At 38.7% G+C, this 21,083-nt stretch overlaps 1 protein-coding gene across 5 annotated transcripts in view; it reads left to right on the forward strand.

The window, feature by feature from the left end:
- Positions 1-21,083, forward strand: part of Mga (MAX dimerization protein MGA) — an 81,938-nt gene that overhangs the window by 31,030 nt on the left and 29,825 nt on the right. For all 5 annotated transcript variants that reach the window (XM_059261176.1, XM_059261177.1, XM_059261175.1 and 2 more), the window contains exons 3-9: positions 6,156-7,095; positions 9,168-9,246; positions 9,365-9,460; positions 11,758-11,889; positions 12,150-12,254; positions 13,610-14,268; positions 15,759-16,101. In XM_059261176.1, the coding sequence (XP_059117159.1) occupies positions 6,156-7,095; positions 9,168-9,246; positions 9,365-9,460; positions 11,758-11,889; positions 12,150-12,254; positions 13,610-14,268; positions 15,759-16,101 (2,354 nt within the window). The remainder of the gene's footprint in view (positions 1-6,155; positions 7,096-9,167; positions 9,247-9,364; positions 9,461-11,757; positions 11,890-12,149; positions 12,255-13,609; positions 14,269-15,758; positions 16,102-21,083) is intronic.

Consider the following 21,083-nt stretch of genomic DNA (forward strand, 5'->3'; position numbering starts at 1 on the left):
GAGTTTGATCCCCCAGATCCCACATCATTAAAGAAGACTGATTCCCACTAGTTGTCCTCTGACTAACACATGTAAACACACAAACACGTAATGAGAATTTTTTTATGTCCTAAGATGTTCACATGACATAAAATCTGCTTATTTAAAGTATAAGATAGAAGTTGGGAATATACTTCAGTGGGCAGCGTGCTCCATTAGCATGCACAGAGCATTGGTTTCCATCCCCAGTGCTGCACAAAGGCAGGAGTGATGGTGAATGCCTGTAATGAACCCATCATTAGGGAGGTGGAGGCAGGAGGATCTGAAGTGAAAGTTCTTCCTCAGCTATACAGTGAGAGACTACTGGTGCTTTGTTATCTGTATTTTAACCAGAATGGAAGTTCCACCTTGAAGGATTTTTGAACAAGTTGTACAGGAGCAAGAGACTACTGCTCACATAGTTGATTGTGCATATTTGATATATTTGGATTTTATGAAGTCAATGTACATTAAGTTAGTAAGTCCTGAAAAAATTAGTGTTCCATTGAGATATATTAGACTTGGAATTATATTCTGTTCAACTAAGATAATAAATTGGATTTGTGTGGCTGTAGTACATGAAATATTGTATAGGTTATTGTTTAAGGTGAGCCTAAAAGCAGGATAGATGAAATTGGATGTTGAAAAACACACTCTAGGAAATGTCTTTTTAGTTTCAAAAACCTTCAAAATATCTTTAACAGGGACGTAACATTAATACAGTTCTTTTTTTAATAGATTTTTGAAGTGAAAAAAATTGCCTCTAATTCTGTTTCATTGTATATTGTTTGTAACTGAGTGTGCTGTGTGTATGTAGTGTGATTTGATAAGTGTTTAGAAGGAAAAAATAGAGGTACAGAGGTTTAGCTTTAAGATTTCTATATTTGATCATTCTAATTTCATCTAGAACACTCTTTGGAATTGTAGACATTAACCTAAATCTTTAGTCCTACCATGTCTACAAGACCCATATTGGTACAGTTTTAAGTTCTTTAAATAACTAATTGGGAGGAGAGGCTTTTTCTCCCTCAATCAGTTCTAAAAAAATCTATCTTGGTTATATGTACTTCCCTGTAGATACTCTTAGCACCCACCCATGCCATAGTTTCATATAGCTCTGGCTGGTCTGGAATACCTTGTATTTACTATGCATTCAAGATTAACCTTGAGCTTCTTTCTCCACCCCGCTCCACCCCCCCACCCCCCCAACCCCTCACCCCCACAGACATTTTCTGTCTTGACCTCCTGTTCCCAAATACTCAGCACCTGTTTCCTAAATTACCACACAGAGGCTTATATTGATTATAAATGATCGGCCAATAGTTTAGGCTTGTTACTGGCTAACTCTTACACTTAAATTAACCTATATTTCTATTTATGCTTTGCTCCATGGCTCATGACTTGTTACCTCATTTTTTTCATGTCCTGCTTGCCCAGCAGCTGGCTGATGTCCCTCTTCACTCCGCCCTCCTTCTTTCCATCATTCTCAGTTTTGCTTTCCTGTCTAACTTACTGCCCAACTACTGGCCTGTTAGCTTTTTATTAACCAATGAGAGTAATACATATTTACAGTGTAGAAAAGGATTGTTCCACAGCATTTCCCTCTTTTTGTTTAATTAAAAAGGAAGCTTTTAACCTTGATATAAGTAAAACTATATACAATAAAAACAATTATTAAGTAAGAATTACAGTAACAATGTCTATTTGTATTTGGCAAAATTAAAGAAAATACTCTATCATCTGTCTTACTTTGTGAGCCCTAAGTTTTATGTCTAATTTTTACCCTTTTATCATAACTAAGAGAAATTATAACTATGACTTTCTAGTCTTCAACTCAATCAAAGACTCTAGAAGGATGAAATGTTACCTAATGACAGGGCCATTAGGCTGCCTGGACAGTCACCCAAACTTTCTCTGCAACCTTGGGGCATTCATCTTTGACCTACAGGCCTAGCATATCTGACATATCTCTATTTTCCTGAGAAGCAGGGAATTTTGAAGGACTGTCTACCTTGTCTTGGCAAAGTTTGTCAGTTGCCTTTCTTGTGTCCTGCTTGTCCAGTTTGGACAGTAACTGTCAGCAATTGAGGCAAGGACAGTTTCTTTGCCCACATGGCTAGCTTTTGCCATAAAGAAAACAAACTCCATACAGAGTTTCTTTGATGCATTTTCTCTGAAGTAGATTGGTGCTGCCAGGAGCAGACATATCTCACTGTCACAGGAAGCCTAAGTCATTAAAACATTTTAAATGCCGTATTCTGTAGGTCTTTAAAGTGTTTGAAGATTATGTATTTATCTGAAATATGTCTCTGTATACCTAGAAAACCTAACTAACATGACTATAAGTTAGATAGATATGGGTGACAATTATAGATGACTAATTATTAACCTGTATTTTAACTATACATTATATTTTTAAATGAGTTGCTTAAGCACAATATCCCAAACAAAAGTAGAAACACATACAGCATAACAAAAATAACCTCAAATTTCTATCAATATACGAAATCCATACCAATGTAAAATATTTGAGACTAGTAGTTTTTTTTTGTTTAAAAGTAGAGTCAATAATTTACCCTTTTAATCCCCCCTTTTTCTTTTTAGAAAGAGATCCCTGAATCTAATCTCCTTTGTTAAGCATTTTTTTCTGACTATTACCAATAACAACTTGTAACAACCCCCCCTAAATGATGATAAACATTCATAATTTATTTTTGGAAATGTGGGTGTAGTTTTCTAGACTACTTCCTGCTGATTTGAGGTGCTGCTAATCTTTGGGGGACCCTGAGAAAATTTATGAGTATGGTCAAGTCATGACTGGAGTATTCTGTGAGGCTGGATTATCTCAGCCAGCAGCCTGGAAGGCGTTCTGTATGCAGAATTCAGAGGACTGTGCAACAGAGGCATTCTGAAACATTGAATCATCTGGGCCATCCATTCCCATCAGAAATTTTTCAGAGGGGGTCTTCCTCAATAAAACCTGATTTTTCATAACTCAGAATGAATCCAGAGCCTCTCATTTCCTGTGGAAACAAAAGCAGAACCTCTTTACCAAAGTAAGACTTAAATTTTGAAGTCAAGATATTTTTAAAATATATAGGTTGGTTTAATCTAGCAGCTTTCGTAATCAAATGTCTCTCAGCAGTTATCATTTGTTCATTAGCAGTTAAAAAATTTAGACAGCAGAATAACATACAGTATCCTGACTCTCTGTGTTTTCCATCTTTATGTGACTTACTATATTTTATTATTCTATTCCTTTTTTAAAGACTTTTTAAATTATATATTTAAATCTAAGATTATATATTCTTTTTTTCTTAACCTCTCTCTCCCAAGCTTACACATATTTTTTAAACACACTGTGATCTGTTTAGAGGCTCTTTTCATCTGAATCTGTCCTTACTGCACATCTGTAACCTTTTATGTCTGCATGAGCAAAAAAACAAACAAACAAACAGAAACCTGCTGTGTAACTTAGATCATGGCATGCTGGTGCTGGGTCCTCCCCCTCGGTTCCCTGAGAGTCTATCACCAGCTCTGGGAGCCATGTTTACCACCCTAACTCTGAGAAGTTTCTGGGTCCACACTTGTCACAAGTAGCATGCTGCCCACTGTTCATAAACTCCATTTAAGTGGGAACAGGGCCTCTGAAAAGAGCCTCGCAGTTTTTGCAGCTAGCACCAAGCCAGGAAGCTGTCTCTTAAAGGAGCTGAGCCTCTGCTCACTGCCAGTAAAACAAAGCCCACTGGAGTAAAGGCTGTTACTAAAAAGCCTCATTTGACTATGTTTTTGTGTGTTTAGAATTCTTTTCCAAGCTCTCTCAGGTTTTATATGGAAATTTCAGCCACAAGTTGGAATGCCATATGTAAACAGACATCAGGGACCTTTCCCATCCCAACTCTATGTTCCCAAATACCTGGCAGCTGCTTTCCAAATTACAACACAGAGGCTTATATTAATTATAAATACTTGGCCAATAGCTCAGGCTTGTTACTGGCTAACTCTTACACTTAAATTAACCCATATTTCTATTTATGCTTTGCTCCATGGCTCATGACTTGTTACCTCATTTTCTACATGTCCTGCTTGCCCAGCAGCTGGCTGATGTCCCTTTACACTCCGCCCTCCTTCTTTCCATCATTCTCAGTTTTGCTTTCCTGTCTAACTTCCTGCTCAGCTACTGGCCTGTTTGCTTTTTATTAACCAAGAGAGTAATATATATTTACATTGTAGAAAAGGATTGTTCCACAGCCGCGCCCCCTGCCCCCCAGGGTTTCCCTGTGTAGACTTAGTTGTTTTGGAACTCAGAGATCAGCCTGTCTGAGTGCCGGATCAAAGGTGTGCACCACCATTGCTCAGCCTGGCTGACTTTTTTGTTGTTGTTTGGTTTTGGTTTTTTGGACCAGGGTTTCTGTAGATCTGGCTGTCCTGGAACTTACTCCATGCTGGTCTCAAACTTAGAGATCTGTCTTCCTCTGCCTCCCCAATGCTGGGGTTAAAGGTGTGTGCCACCACCACTCAGCTGACCTTTTTTGAATTATTTTTACTTTTAGTTTGTGTGTGTGTGTGTGTGTGTGTGTGTGTGTGTGTGTGTGTGTGTATAGGTAAGAGGTCTAGTGGGAGTTGGTTTTTCTTTTGCCATGTTGGTCCCAGGGATCACATCCAGGCCATCAGATTTAACTCAACAGCAGGTACCTTTACCACTGAGCCAACTCAAAGGCCTGATCTTGAATTTCTTACCTTCTCTGTCTCCACTTTCTTTTTTTTTTTTCCCCCATTTTTTGTTTTTGTTTTTGTTTTTGTTTTTGTTTTTGTTTTGTTTTTTTTTTCGAGACAGGGTTTCTCTGTGTAGCTTTGCGCCTTTCCTGGATCTCGCTCTGTAGACCAGGCTGGCCTCGAACTCACAAAGATCCATCTGCCTCTGCCTCCCGAGTGCTGGGACTAAAGGCATGCGCCACCACCGCCCAGCTCTGTCTCCACTTTCTAAGTGCTAAGATTACACATATGTGCCATTATGCTTGATTTATGTGATGCTGAGGATTGACCTAGGACTTTGTACATCCTGCCTGGGCAAGTACTTTACAGACTGAGTCCCCAGTTGTATGTAACCTAGCCTTTTATTTTGGAAGAGTTTGTGGCAAACTCTTTATCTATCTATCTATCTATCTATCTATCTATCTATCTATCTATCTATCTTTGATTCAGGGTCTCCCTATATAGCACTGGCTGGCATGAAATTCTTTATGTAGATCTGGCCTCACCTCAGGTCCACCTGCTTCTGAGTGCTGGGATTAAAGACATATTCCATTACCTTACTATTACCATGAATGCGCTGCCCAGCTGCTCTGGTGAATCCTTACATTGGAAGCATGTCTTTTTTGGGGGGTGGGGAGGGTGCTGGAATTGAACCTAGGACCTTGCACTTGTTGGGCAGGTATTCTACTACTGAGCCACACCCTTATTCCTTAAAAGTGAGTTTTTTAATTTGAAAAATTGAAGATCTTCTGATAGTAACCTGAGTATACTAAGAATGTATTGGTTAAGATGTTAAATTTTGTTTAGATATTTTATCTGAAATATAGAAATGAACTAGCAGTTTGAAAGCACATTAATTTATTGTAATTCCTAGTTGTGATAGACATTTCTTTTTCCTCTTGCTTATTGGCAATTGATGATGCATGCATTTTAAGTTTTTGATCGGTTCTAGCTGACTTCAATATGGAGTTCTGTATATCTGATCAATATCTAAAGGCAAGCACGTTTTATAAGGTACTCTGTATTTTGATTTAATGATAAGGGTAAACTATATTCTTTTTCCGTGCTTTATTTATATAAGTGGGGTCAGTTTATGTAGTGATAGGGATTGAACTCAGGACTTTGTGTTCTAGGCAAGAACTCTTATCAACTGAGCTACATTCCCAGCCCTGGAACTTTGCTCTTGAATTGTATTTTTTTTATAAAACATTGATAAATGTGTTATGTTAGTAAATTGCTTTTGAGTACTTTGTTAAGTTACGGACAGTTTTTAAGGAATGGCTCATGAAATCTGATACATTAATTTGTCTTAACTGTTTTTCCCGTCTTGAGTCTTGTTTATGAATAGTTCTGTACTTTTTAATCTTCCTCTCTCTCTCTAGTCTTATTGCGAACAGTTTGGAAGATGTTTCCCAGATTGCCTCACCATTAAACCCGAATGGAAACTTTAATGTCGTTATTAAAGAGGAGCCTCTAGATGATTATGATTATGAACTTGGTGAATGCCCAGAAGGGGTCACCGTGAAACAAGAAGAGACAGATGAAGAAACGGATGTCTACTCCAACAGTGATGATGATCCTATATTAGAGAAACAACTAAAGAGACACAATAAAGTTGATAACTTGGAAGCTGATCATCCATCTTATAAATGGCTACCGAGTAGCCCAGGTGTTGCTAAAGCTAAAATGTTTAAATTAGATGCTGGAAAAATGCCAGTGGTTTACCTAGAACCTTGTGCGGTCACCAAAAACACAGTGAAAATTTCTGAACTCCCTGATAATATGCTTTCTACATCTCGAAAAGATAAATCAGTGTTGGCAGAATTAGAATATTTGCCTGCATATATTGAAAATTCCAGTGGGACTGGCTTTTGCTTAAGTAAGGATTCAGAAAATAGTCTCAGAAAACATTCATCAGATCTCAGAATGGTACAAAAATATACTTTACTTAAAGAACCTCAGTGGAACTATCCTGACGTATTTGATAACAGCACAGAAAGAACAAATGACAGTTCCAAGGGATCAACTGGAGACTCGTTTTCAGGAAAAGAGGACTTGGGCAAAAAGCGAACAGCTGCACTTAAAATGACAACCCCCTCAAAGACTGTGACTGCTAGCCAGAGTGCCTCTCTGAATACTCCTGGAAAAAGAGGAAGGCCACGAAAGGTGAGACTCTCTAAGGCAGGGAGACCACCTAAAACCACAGGGAAGTCTTTAACTGCTGCAAAGAATATTCCTGTAGGCCCTGGAAATACCTTCCCTGATGTGAAGCCTGATCTAGAAGATGTGGATGGTGTGCTCTTCGTTTCCTTTGAATCAAAGGTAAGATTATGATGATCAGCTTTCTTTCTAAGGTCTTTTTTGAATTATGTATTGGCTTAAAATTTAGGATCTATTTTTGTTAATGTATCCATTTGTGAGTATATTTGGGGAAAGGGAATGAGTATCTTCGCATTGGTTTAGTTAACAGTAATCACCTCTTAACATACTTACTTGCTTTGAAATAGACTTTAAAAATGTACCTTTGCTTAGATATCACTATAATTTATGCAGGATATTTTTCTGATTGAAAAAAAAAAAGATTTATGTGTGTCTTTGTATGTGAGTGCAGGTGCCTGTGGACGCCAGAGGCATTGGGTTGCCCTGGAGCTAGAGTTACAGGCAGTTGTGAGCCATCTGACATTGGTGCTGGAAATTGAACTTGGAATTTTCATTGTTGCAGACTCAAAGAAAGTGTAACAATATATGAAAAGTGCACTTTTTTATTTCCTGAGATACTTCATCTCTCCTACCACTGGTTAGTAACAGTGTTGTAGAGTATTGGAGAACCAAATACTAGCAGTCTTTTTTTCTTTTTTGGAGACGGGCTCTCTACACAGCTTTGACTGCACTAGAATGCAGTCGGCTCTGTAGATTAGGCTAGCCTTGAACTCACAGAGATCTATTTGATGCTTCCTCTGAGAGCTGGGACTGAAGGTCTATGCCACCATGTCCAGCTCAGTGCTAGCAGTCTTAAGGACTTGAGTCTTACATAATTAGTGTTAGGGTTTGCCCTCCTCTGACCCTACATGCATACTATTTTTCATGTAGATGTTTTAAGGAGTCTAGTTAGTATTCTTAAGTTGACTGTAGATGCTGGATGTCTTTCTACCTGGTCTTCTCCTCCTCCTGTTACTGGGAAAGCTTCTTTTTTTTGTTTTTGTTTTTGTTTGTTTGTTTGTTTGTTTTTGTTTTTTTAATCGAGACAGGGTTTCTCTGTGTAGTTTTGGTGCCTGTCCTGGATTTTGCTCTATAGACCAGGCTGGCCTCGAACTCGCTGAGATCCGCCTGGCTCTGCCTCCTGAGTGCTGGGATTAAAGGCATGTGCCCGCCGCCTGGCTTTGATAAAGCTTCTTTATGTAGGCTCTGAGACCTGAGCATGCATATTGTGGGCAGATATAGTTTGATGTTGGTTTAGTATGAGATCGTATTTGTCTTTTTTCCTGGTGGTGGTGATGTTTTTCCTCTCCCTCCTTCCTCCTCTTCCTCTTTCCCCCTTCCTCCTTTTCTTCTTTCGCCTTCTTCCTCTTTCCTTCTCTTCACCCTGATCACCCCACCCCTGTGTTTGTAGCAGGAATGGGGGAGAACAGTACTAGAGATCAAACCCAGGTCCTTATACATAATAAGGCAAGTGTTCTACTACTAGACTACATCTTAGCCCCTTATGATTAAAATAATTGAATGCTAATACTGTAGAAAATAATAAAAAGTACATTACACTGGATGTGGTGATACATGCCTGTAATCCTATCACTTGGGAGATAGAGAGGCAGCATGATCGGGAATTGACTGTAAAACTCAGCTACTTAATGAGTTTGAGTCCAGCCTGGGTTACATGAAGCCCCCAATAATGCTAGAACAATTACTCCTGTTCTATGAATTTGAAGCTATTACTGAAATATGCTGTTTTCATACTCTTAGTCCTTTGTTACTATTTTTTAAAATTTCTGTGTGTATGAGCGGTGTATGCATGTATTTGGGTGTCAGTGTGCATGCCTGTGTGAGTGTGCAGAGGCCAGAGGTTGGCACTTTCTTCATTGTTGCAGTCTTATTCTTTGAGATAGGGTATCCTCACTAAACTTGGAGCTCACTGGTTGGCTAGGCTAGCTGACCGATGAGCGCCAGAGATCCTCCTGTCTCCTTCACCCCAACCCCACTAGGGGTTACAGAAAAGTGCCACCATACTCAGCTTTTACATGGGTACTGGGGATGATAAACCAGGTTTTCATTATTACATGGCAAGCACTGTACCTGCTGAGCACTCTCTCCAGCCTCTGGTCATCATCGTCATTTTGTTTAATTTCCTTTAAAAATTTTAGAAGTAACATAAACTGGATTTTATTTTTAATATATAGGAGGCGCTAGATATTCATGCAGTTGATGGGACCACAGAAGAACCTTCTAGTCTTCCGACTACAACCACAAATGATCCAGGTATTATATAAGAGTATACATTCAGATATATTGCTGTTGGGGCTGTAGTAGTGAAGTGTGGAACATTTATTCTCTCTGATATGTACATTATTTTATTTTATCACCGTTTTGTGACTAGGTTGCAGAACAAGAATTTCCCAGTTGGAAAAGGAACTAATAGAAGATTTGAAGTCTTTGCGGCATAAGCAGGTGATACATCCTGCTCTTCAAGAAGGTACTAGTTTCAAAGTATGGACAAGCCAGTTTGTCTTCTGTCCATTGTCTCCTTCCTTTTTTTCCTTCCTATCTCTTTTTGCTTATTTCTCTGTTCTTTATTTTCTCTTTCCCTTCTATCCTTGATTTCATTTCAGTACCTCTCAACTAGCAATTTTTTTTATTTTCTCTGCTTCTAAATTTCTTTTCAACTTAAAAACACATTTAGGTCCTTACTCTAGTTATATATAATAAGGAGTATGTGTGTGTATAATGTATCACAGAAAGCAGTGTTTTCTCTTCAAAATGGGAGCATTTTGCAGTTTTAAAACTCTGGTTACATTTTTTTTTTGCTTTGTGGGGTTGAGTGTCCTATTTTTATTTCTTAAATAACATCTTTAAGGACACATACACACACTTTTCTTGGGGCTGAAGAGATGGCTCAGTAGATAAAGGGTGTTTGCTATCAAGTATAAAGATCTTACTTTGATTACCAGTACACACACACATAAGAAAGTCAGATATGGCAGTATATGCCTGCAATCTTCTTGGTGCTTGGAAAAAAGAGACAAAAGAATCCCTGATTCTTGCTGTCTGGTCAGTTTAGCCAAGGTGGAGTGTTCCAGGTGCAGTGAGAGACCTTGTCAGAAAAAATACAGCGAAGGGTGATTGAGGAAGATACCTATTATCTGCTTCTGACCTCCACATGTACAGGCACAAGTGTTCAAGCATAAATACAAGAGTATTTTCCTCACTATGTGTCTACAAGTATATAACATTTGGAGGAGTGTTGGAAACTTAATTAAAAAATTTAGAGCCGGGCGGTGGTGGCGCACGCCTTTAATCCCAGCACTCGGGAGGCAGAGCCAGGCGGATCTCTGTGAGTTCGAGGCCAGCCTGGACTACCAAGTGAGTTCCAGGAAAGGCGCAAAGCTACACAGAGAAACCCTGTCTCGAAAAACCAAAAAAAAAAAAAAAAAAAAAAATTTAGACAGCACAGTTCATGAAGGTACTTGTTGCCAAATCTGATGATTAGATTTCAATCTTTGGAACCTCTGTAGTAAAAAGAAAGACATAACTCCTACAAGTTGTCCTGACTTCCACATGTCAACTTCCTAGATCCTTTGTGAGTTTTTGATTGGAGACTTGAGCCTGTTACTTCTGTTTCGTATTATATAATAATTTATTATGGGGTTATATTGTAGACCAGACTGGCCTCTATCTTATCCTCTTGACTTCTCCAGTGCTCACATGCCTACTTAATATATTTTTTTTTTGTTTGTTTTTAGTGGTAACCTATCCATTACAATGTTGCTCTATGTAACCTTTAAACTCCTTTTGGCCTTCGTTTTGTAAAAATTCTGGTGAAATATTTTTCCCAAAGTATTGTCTCTTAATTTATAAGTAAGTCTTATTTTAGGCTCATTGATAATAATTGAAGAATTAGTGCCTGTAATTAGGCCTGAAACTCCATCTGTGGCAAGGTTTTATTAGAGATTCTAGAAGGACTCTGAACCTCAGGGGCTAAAAAATAAAAGATTTGAATTTTGCTTTATTTATTTATTTTGCTTAAGAATTGCTACAAATTTGGCAACGTAAAACAAACTACATTTATAGCTTACATTTTCTGTGTATTTGCAGTATGAGCATGGCTTGTGTCCCTTGCTTAGGTTCTCAAAAGGCAATCAAGATGTTGATGAAGCAGTTGGCAAGGCTTGTTTTTCTCTTCATTATTTGCCAGAGAGGATTCTGCTCCCATTCCCCTTTAGCTTATCTCCGCCCCCTTTTTGTTTTTAGAGTTTTTTTTTTTTAATGTTTTTTTTTTTTTTAATGTTTTTTCAAGACAAGGTTTCTCTGTGTAGCCCTGGCTGTCCTAGAACTCACTTCATAGACCAGGGTAGCCTCGAACTCACAGATATCTACCTGCTTCCGCCTTCCAAGTGCTCAGATTAAAGGCGTTCACTACCACCAACAAGTCCCCCCCATCTTACTGAGTGACAGAATTTATTTCCTTACAGCTTAAGCAACATTTCTAGGTTATCACATGTACATAATCATGAATGTTCCTGTGCCCTGTGCCACATTCCATTGGTTGTAAACAAATCATAGATTTTGCCCCTTATTCAAGGGTAGGTAATGTGTAATACCATAAGGTAAAGATTTAAGTGGAGCTGTTACTGTTTAGTTCATCGTTTTGCTTTTTGCTATTTCCTTTATTAACTCTTTGAGTAAAAAAAAAAAAAAAAAAAAAAAAAAAAAAAAAAAAAAATTCCCAAAGAAAAGAGAGATAATATTAGCTGTGGTCCTTTTTTCTTGTAGTGGGCTTAAAACTGAATTCAGTGGACCCAACAATGAGCATTGATCTTAAATACTTGGGAGTACAACTGCCTTTGGCTCCAGCCACCAGCTTTCCCTTTTGGAACCTTACAGGAACCAACCCTGCCTCTCCTGGTGAGTGTGTAGCATTTATATAATTGAACACTATTTTTCTTCTTTAATGTTTAGGTTATTTGTAGTATACATTTTAAAGCATTACTTTTATCCTCCAATTTAGGATATTTAGATATCCGTTTAGGGTATTTTAGAGAGTAAATCTTTTGTTTCTTGGCATAGAATTAATACATAGGATGTATCATAGTAGAGAAACATAGTAATTTGACATATTTGGCCAACTAGAACTCTGGTCATTTCTTTTGCTTTTTCTTTTATAGATGCTGGGTTTCCTTTTGTTTCTAGGACAGGGAAGACCAATGACTTCACCAAGATCAAAGGGTGGAGAGGAAAATTTCATAGTGCTTCTGCATCTAGGAATGAAGGTAATTAGCCTTTTGTTTTTTGTGTTGTTTTGTTTTTTTCTAGAGATTAAACATAGGGTCCTAACAGCTTCTCAAGCACTTTCCTATTCAGTTTAAAGCCTGCTCTTTCTCTGTTTTTGAGATGAAGTCTTTTTGAGTGTGGAATGCTGGCTTGAGCTCACAGTCCTCCTGCTCAGCCTCCCAAGTGCTGGAATTATAGGCATATGCCATCAAGCCTGGCTGGTCATTAATGATTGTTTTAAACTCTACATATGTTCTGAAAAATGTAGTCTTGGCCTAGGTTAATGGAGCTTTCTTTTAATCCCAACACTGGAGACAAGTGGATTTCTGTGAGGTTAAGTCCAGTGTGAATACATAGTGAGTTCCAGGCCAGCCAGGGTTTCATAGTGAAGACCCTATTTCAAATCAAATCAGTCTCATTCAACTACTTGTCATTATCCTCCCCTCTCTCCTTTAAACTGAAATGAAAACAGTCTTGCTGGTATTTGTTTTCTCCCTAGCTACAACCTGGGGTTCCACTCCTATCCATTTCAAACCTAATAATCCTTGCGGCTTTCAAACTGTGTTTCCTTTTATTATGCTTAGTTACAAAAGCATCATTTCAGAACTATATACTTCAGAATTGTCTAGTAGTTCTGATAGTCTCATGCTTTAGAATAAACTTGTAACCCAAAGGTTTTGGTTGGCAATATGAACCTATTTCACACTGCATTTGTTTGCTGTTTATACCCTAACCAGCTTAGTTTGCCATTTGTCCTGAATAAATCTGCTTCACCTTTGGTTTGTATAGTCTTATAACAATGATAATATGTTTAAATCTTTACTAATATTTTGCTTTCCTAAAAATGGGATATTGCTAGGTCTGTTGATATATACCATTGTAGTCCAGTCACTTGAGAGGCAAATGAAGGTAGATTGCAAGAGGTCTTGCCTAGTGCCAGATCTGAGAACTTGTTTCAAAATAAAACAAAACCAAACAAATGAAAACCCTTAAATGTTATGCTCTTCTTTTTATGGCTTTCCCTCTTCCCTTGCATTTTGTTTCAGAGGACTCAGGTCTCTTAAATAATCCTTGGCATTCTATTGAAGTCTTCTTTGATTTAATTTCTTTTTTTTCCCTTGCTGTTATGTTTTTGTTCATCACTGGTTTCTATAGTTAGGTGAAAAGATTTATGACTTGTATCTGAAACACTGTCTCATTTGTCCTGGTTTTCTATTTTTTCTTCTTTCTGAATAGGAATAGTTTATTGAAGTCTCAATAGCATGTATCCAAGTACTTCTGACCTTGTAGAATGTTTTTCCTAGAGATGTAAAACTCTCCAAGGTTTAAATGTTTTGTATCTCCTTATTTTTAGGCGGAAATGCCGAGGCTTCACTGAAAAACCGTTCTGCCTTCTGTAGTGATAAGCTAGATGAGTACTTGGAAAATGAAGGCAAGCTGATGGAAACAAGCATGGGCTTCTCTTCCAATGCTCCCACATCTCCAGTAGTATACCAGCTACCTACCAAGAGTACCAGCTATGTTCGAACTCTTGATAGTGTACTCAAGAAGCAATCTACTGTTTCCCCTTCTACCTCTTACTCTGTGAAGTCCCATTCTGTAACCACTGCCTCTCGAAAAACAAAATCTCAAAACAAACAAGCAACACTGAGTGGTCGAACTAAATTATCTTATAAGTCTATTTTACCATACCCTGTTTCACCAAAACAGAAAAACTCTCATGTGATCCCAGGAGATAAAATTACCAAGAATTCCTTAAGTCCAGCCTCAGATAATCAGGTGACTAACTTCGTTGTGCCAGCTGTAGATGAAAGTGCGTTTCCAAAGCAGATTAGTTTGCGGCAGGCCCAGCAACAACAGCTGCAGCAGCAAGGAACACGCCCTCTAGGGTTGTCGAAGTCTCAAGTAAAGCTTATGGACCTGGAAGACTGTGCGCTCTGGGAAGGAAAACCAAGGACATATATTACTGAAGAGCGAGCAGATGTCTCCTTGACAACTCTGCTTACTGCTCAAGTAAGTATTTGCTATTTTCTGTAAACATTGGTGCTTGGCTAGAATTAGACATTGATGCTTTTGGCAAATGGATAAGCTGGGTTTTAGCATTGTAATTACCTAGGTGACATCTGCCTGTCTATTCCTCCCGAGTGCTAGGATTAAGGGTGTGGGACACAACACCTGGCTTGGTATATGCTTTTAATCCCAGTGCTCAGGAGACAGAGACAGGTGGATCTCAGTGAGTTCAAGGCTAGCCTGGTCTACATACTGAGCTCCAGGACAGCTAGGGCTACATAGTGAGACCCTGTCTTAAACAAAAAAGGTAGGAAGTTATAAAGGTACCTGATATTGACCTCTGGTCTCCAAATGTGTATGTGTGAGGTGACGCACATGTACACACACACACAAGAGTTGCACATGCATACACTGCACACATACCACAAATAAATTAAAAAAGTAAAATTAAATTCTGGGGCTAGCAAGCTGGCTTAGTAGTTAAAAATGCTTTCTGCACAAGCCTGGTAACCTGAGTTCAGTCCCCAGAAACAGTGTAAAGGTGGATAAAGAGAACCAACTGCACAACCTTGTTTTCTGACCTCTACATATGTACTGTGGCATGTGCACCCTCATATATCATACACACACAATAAGTAAAAAAATAAAATTCTGCACTGAGTTCTAGAGCTGAAGATCATGAGATGTTGGCAGTAAATGCTTTCTGTAATTTGTGTGTTGTGTGCATATATGCATGTATATTTCTATTGTGCATGCATTTGTGTTTGTAGGTTAAAGTTGATGTTAGATGTCTTGTTTAGACCCTCTCCCCTTTATTTATAGAGATAGGATCTCTTTTTGAAACTGGAGCTAGTTAGCTAGCAGCTGGCCCCAGAGATCCCCATCTCTGCCCCCCTCACCCCAAGTACAGCGATTACAGGTGGCTGCTTTGTGGAAGTACCTTGTCCACTGAGTCCACTCTCTAGTATGTGTCCTGTATTTACTAGTCATTCATAAAGTTTCATGCATGGATGATTTTCCTCCCTTTTATTGTTTAGTTAGAACATTTCGTAGAAAATAGTAGATAGCAATTATTTTTTATTTTTTTTCAGAGCATATATGCTGTTGGAGTGTTATTCACTCTGCTGTTGCAGTCTAGGCAATATGAGCCTGCTTATGCTCCAGGAAAACCTCCTGAAACATTAAGTTTGACCTATGCACCTTAGATTTGTCAGTTCTGCAGAAGAACATTATGTGTGGTATCTAGTGAGTAAATAGCCTGTATTTGATATTTTTGCTCTTAATGAGAAATTTCTTTGGCTGATATGTGCTAATGCATTAGAATAGGAGCTTGTTTACTCAAGAGTCCTAATTATGTGTGTAGTCTGACCTTTGAGTCTGTGTCAATCTTGTATTAGTCCTCATAATCAGAAGGTAGGTCAATATGTGACTCGTAAGTTGGTGGTGGTATTGGGAGGACTCAGTAACACTTTAACTTTCTCACTTCACTTCAGGCATCTCTCAAAACCAAACCTATCCACACAATCATAAGGAAACGAGCTCCTCCATGCAACAATGACTTCTGTCGCCTGGGTTGTGTCTGTTCCAGTCTAGCTTTAGAGAAGCGCCAGCCTGCTCACTGCCGTCGACCAGACTGCATGTTTGGCTGCACTTGTTTGAAAAGAAAAGTTGTATTGGTTAAAGGGGGCTCCAAAACAAAGCATTTCCATAAGAAGGCTGCTCATCGAGATCCGTTATTTTATGATACACTGGGAGAAGAAACAAGGGAAAGAGGGGGAGTCAGAGAAGATGAGGAACAATTGAAGGAGAAAAAGAAGAGGAAGAAGCTGGAATACAGTGAGTTGAGTTTTTTGTTTGTTTGTTTGGTTGGTTTGGTTTTTCAAGACAGGGTTTCTCGTGTAGCCCTGGCTGTCCTGGATCTCGCTCTGTAGACCAGGCTGGCCTCAAACTCAGAGAGATCTGCCCGTTTCTGCCTCCTGAGTGATGAGATTAAAGGTGCGTACCATCACCACCGTACAGTGAGTATTAATTTAAAACTCTCTTAATTTTTTGTAAAAGTATACTTCTTGTTGTATGTGTGTGTACCTGGTTCTGTGAATGTATATAGAGAAACCAGAGACTGAAGTCACGTGTTTTCCTCAGTTGCTTTCCACTTGATTAAATAATTTTTCTTTCTTTCTTTCTTTCTTTTTTTTTTTTTTTTTTTTTTTTTTTTTTTTTGGAGACAGGGTTTCTCTGTGTAGCTTTGGAGCCTTTCCTGGATCTCGCTCTGTAGACCAGGCTGGCCTTGAACTCATGGAGATCTGCCTGCCTCTGCCTCTCGAGTGCTGGGATTAAAGGCATGTGCCACCACCACCTGGCTTGATTAAAGTAATTTTCAATTACATTTATTTATTTTGCATATGTGTATGTGTATGCATTCTTAAGTGTGGCAGTCAACGGACAACTTGAAGGAGTTCGTTCTCACCCTTTGCCACGTGGGTCCTGGGGGATCAAATTTGGGTTGTCAGGTTTGATGGCAAATTCCTAATGTGCTGAGCCATCTCACTGGCCCTCCACTTTTTTTTTTTTTTTTAAACTGAGACAGGGTTTCTCTGTTTAACAGTTCTGGCTGTCCTGGAACTTGCTTTGTAGACTAGGCTGGTCTTGAACTCACAGAGATCCACCTGCCTTTGCCTCTCAAGTCCTGGGATTAAAGGTGTGCATCACCACTGCCCTCCTGCTCTCCACTCATTGATGTGGCCAGACTTGCTGGGCCAGCGACTTCCCAGGGGTCTTGTTTCTACTTCCCCAGTTCTGGAACTGCCATACCTGTTTTTTAATATTGGTGCTGGGACCTGTACTTTGGGTTTTCATGTCTATGTGGGAAACACTTGAATGACTTAATCTTTCTCCTCAGCGTGTGTGTGTGTGTGTGTGTGTGTGTGTGTGTGTGTGTGTGTCTGTGCGTGCGCGCTCTTTCTTAGCACTGTGGACTGAACCTCTACAATTGAACTAAGTCCTCAATCCCCTCTAAAATGTTTTTCATTTATTTAACACATACTTGTGTGTGCCTGAATATATGTACCACCTGCATGTAGGAGTTCTCCAAGGTCAGAAGAGACATCCTCTTAAACTGGAGTTAAAAATGGTTGAACCGCCATGAGGGTGCTGGGAACTGAACCCAGGTTTCGTTTATTTATGGAGGCAGGATCTCTTGTTGAAACAAGCTAGTTTAGCGAGCCATCTAGTCCCAGGGATCCCTATCTCACTCTCAAGTACTGAGATTACAGATTGCTTTTTTGCCTGCCCAGCTTTTATGTAGGTTCTAAGGATCCAAATTCTGGTCTTCAGTGCTTGAGTGGCAGTACTTTATCTACTGAGCCATCTCCCTAGCCTTCTGTTGTGTACTTTCTAGAAACCTCTCTAAACATGCTGGCTCATACTTTTAATCTCAGTCTTTAGGACGCTGAGAAATAAGGATAGCTGAATTCAAGGCAAGCCTCATTTATAGAGATATTCTGTCTCAATTGCCTCCCCAACCAAAGAAGAGCATAAAAAGTCATCTAATACAAAGTAGACGTGGCCTAAGAAGGTAGAAAAACTTCTTTGGATATTAGCTACATTGCTAGACTAGAAAACAATGTCTTTAAAGTAGAAAATTACAAGTTACAAATAAGAATGTGTTTTAAAAGGTATTTTATATATATATACATATATATATTTTTTTTTTTTTAAATAGGCCAATCATGTTTGAGAACCTGGGTGATATGATCTTGATTAGATGATGTATGACACTGTCAATGAAAACCAAGAAGACAGGGAAGGCAAAATTTTTGGTACAAGGAAATACAGTAACTAAACCAGTAAATGTTTTGGTAAAAATTTGAACAATTAGTAAAAGTAAAGACACTCTATCTGAACAATTGGAATGCACGATTAAATTTCTTCTCTAAAAGATGGTTTGTATACATTCTGTAAGGATAGAATTAATCACATAATTATGATTTTGAAAATGAGCTGATAGATTTTGTAGTTTTTAAAATAGAGTGACCTATATAGAAACCATGAAGACTCAGGCATGATTATAGAACAGGAATCAGTAACATAAACCCAATGGTTGTGTGAAAATGTTGTTAGAGCTGAAGGTTAAAGAGCCCATCCCCTTCCATCCCAATGATTTCTTAGCTTCCACTAAATCATGACAATCATCACTAAAGTTACAAATGGCTAAAATTAGTTTCGGAGCTGAGTTCAAGGACAGCCAGGGCTACACAGAAACTATCTCACAAAAAAAGAAAGGCAGAGAGAGAGAGGAAAATAGAACAAACAAAAAATTCGTTATTGGTAGAGACAGTGGATCTCTGATGGGAGGCATGTTTTTCCTTTGTACATTTCTTTGTAGGATTTTAATTTCTACAGGTTTATATTGTATAACTAGAATATGAATTAAAACTGTATTCTCATTGCATGAAATCTAGACTGTTATGATTCCTTTTTTTGTAATTATGGTGACTTAAAGGATTTATGTTGTTAAAATCCCACTAATCTGTTAATGTGAAGGAGGAACACAAACATCATCAGACACCTTGTAAGAATGCCATATACATTTTGCAATCTTAGGCTGAGGAAGCTTTATTCTCCATTTTGCAAACGACCTGATTGATGCTTAGTCTCAGTTTAACTTACCCAAGATTATGTAGTTTTTCTGACTTATAAGACTCCATGTTCTTTCTAGTATGATTTCTAAAGTGTGGTTTCTTGAATTTTTTGTTTGTTTGTTTTGTTTTTCAAGACAGGGTTTCTCTGTGTAGTCCTTTCCGTCCTTGAATTCGCTCTGTAGACCAGATTGGCCTCGAACTCAGAGGTGTGCCTGCCCCTGCCTCCCCAGTGCTGGGATTAGAGGCATGTGCCACCACCACCTGGTGGTTTCTTGAATTTTTAATTTTACCTGCCTATATTCTCTTTCGGCTGTCACTCTGTTACCTGTTTAGCCTTTGATTTTGATTGGGGGGGGGAGGTCAAAAAATATGGCTAGCTGTGTAAAGGCCATGTGGTGATTTGCTGTGAGCAATATCAAGCATAATAGGATAGATAAAACCTAGCATTCTTTTTTTAAATGATTTATTTATTTTTATTTTATGTGCATTGGCATTTTACCTGCATATATGTCTGTAAAGCTAGATCTACATAGGCCATATCTATATAGATCCAGGCTACATAGTTAAACTCTGTCTCAAAAAAACAAAAAAGGAAGAAATAAAAGAAAATGAATTTAACAGTTTTCCATGACCAGAATAGACTTTTTAAAGGCCATATAATCCTCTCAATGAGTATTTTTAAAGAATTAGCAAATCCATACTGGCATGGTGGCACACACCTTTAATCCCAGCACTTGGGAGGCACAGGCTTGTGGGTCTCTATGAATTTGAGGCCAGCCTGGTCTGCATAGTGAGTTCCAGGACATTCAGAAATACATGAGACTCTGTCTTGAGAATACCAAAAAGAAAAAAGAATTGCCAAAATCTGTTTCTGATAAAAATTGTCACTCTAGAAACAGAAAGACCCTTTATTTGTCTGTTAATGAGATCTGTGAAACATTTTACAATGTGTTAATCGTGAAAGACTGAGCTAGTGCTCCTCTTCCCCCAAAGAATGAGGAAGAATGTGCATGCTTTCAATCACTTCTGCATAACATCTCACTGAAGGTTCAAGTGCATTGCCATGGCCTGTAGTCTCAGCATTTGGGAGTCTGAGGTGGGAGTATTGTTCAATCCAGGAATTAGACCAACCTGGGTAATAGCCAGAGTACATCTCAAAAACAAACCAGTCCCAGGAAAACTACACAATGACAGTCCTATCCAGATTGGAAAGGAAGAAGTAAAATGAACATTTTTCCATAGAGAGAAAAATCCTAAGCTGTTAGAAGTATGAATTAGCCGGGCGGTGGTGGCGCACGCCTTTAATCCCAGCACTTGGGAGGCAGAGGCAGGCAGATCTCTGTGAGTTCAAGGCCATCCTGGGCTACCAAGGGAGTTCCAGGATAGGTGCAAGGCAACAGAGAAAACCTGTCTCGAAAAACCAAAAAAAAAAAAAAAAAAAAAGAAGTATGAATTAATTTAGTGAGACCACAACATATTAGCATGTAATGTATAAGCAATGGACAATTGGAAGTTGAAATAAAAATTACCATTTAAAATAACATCTAAGGGGCTGGAGAGATGGCTCAGGGGTTAAGAGCACTGGCTGTTCTTCCAGAGGTCCTGAGTTCAATTCCCAGCAACCACATGGTGGCTCACAACCACCTGTAATGAGATCTGGTGCCTTCTTCTGGCTGGCAGGAGTACATGTAAATAGAACACTGTATACATAATAAATAAATAAATCTTAAAAAAAAAAAAATCTAAGGGTTGGTGGGATGACTTAGCCAGTAAAGGCACTTGCTGCTAAGCTTGATGACCTGAGTTTGATCCCTGGAATCCACGTGATGGAAAGAGAGAACGTACTTCCAAAAGTTGTCCTCTGACTTCTACACATGCTCTGTTTCACACAGGTTTACTCCCACCTCCAATTTTAAGATAACAGCTAAAGAGATGAGACATGATAAATTTAACAAAAGATGCCATATGTATGTATGTATGTATGTATGTATGTATGTGTACATGTATGTATACACACACACGCACTTTGTTTTATTCTTATCTATTGTCTTGGTTGGAGATGAATACATTAATGCATATGAAGACAACTAGAGATCTTCCAGGGAGCATCTGTTTGATTGTTACAAGTTACTGTCTTTTGTGAGGGAAGCACCTAAATAACATGTCCTCTTCTTCTGT

The sequence above is a fragment of the Peromyscus eremicus genome, chromosome 4 (assembly GCF_949786415.1).
Source record: "Peromyscus eremicus chromosome 4, PerEre_H2_v1, whole genome shotgun sequence".
Lineage (NCBI taxonomy): Eukaryota > Metazoa > Chordata > Mammalia > Rodentia > Cricetidae > Peromyscus > Peromyscus eremicus.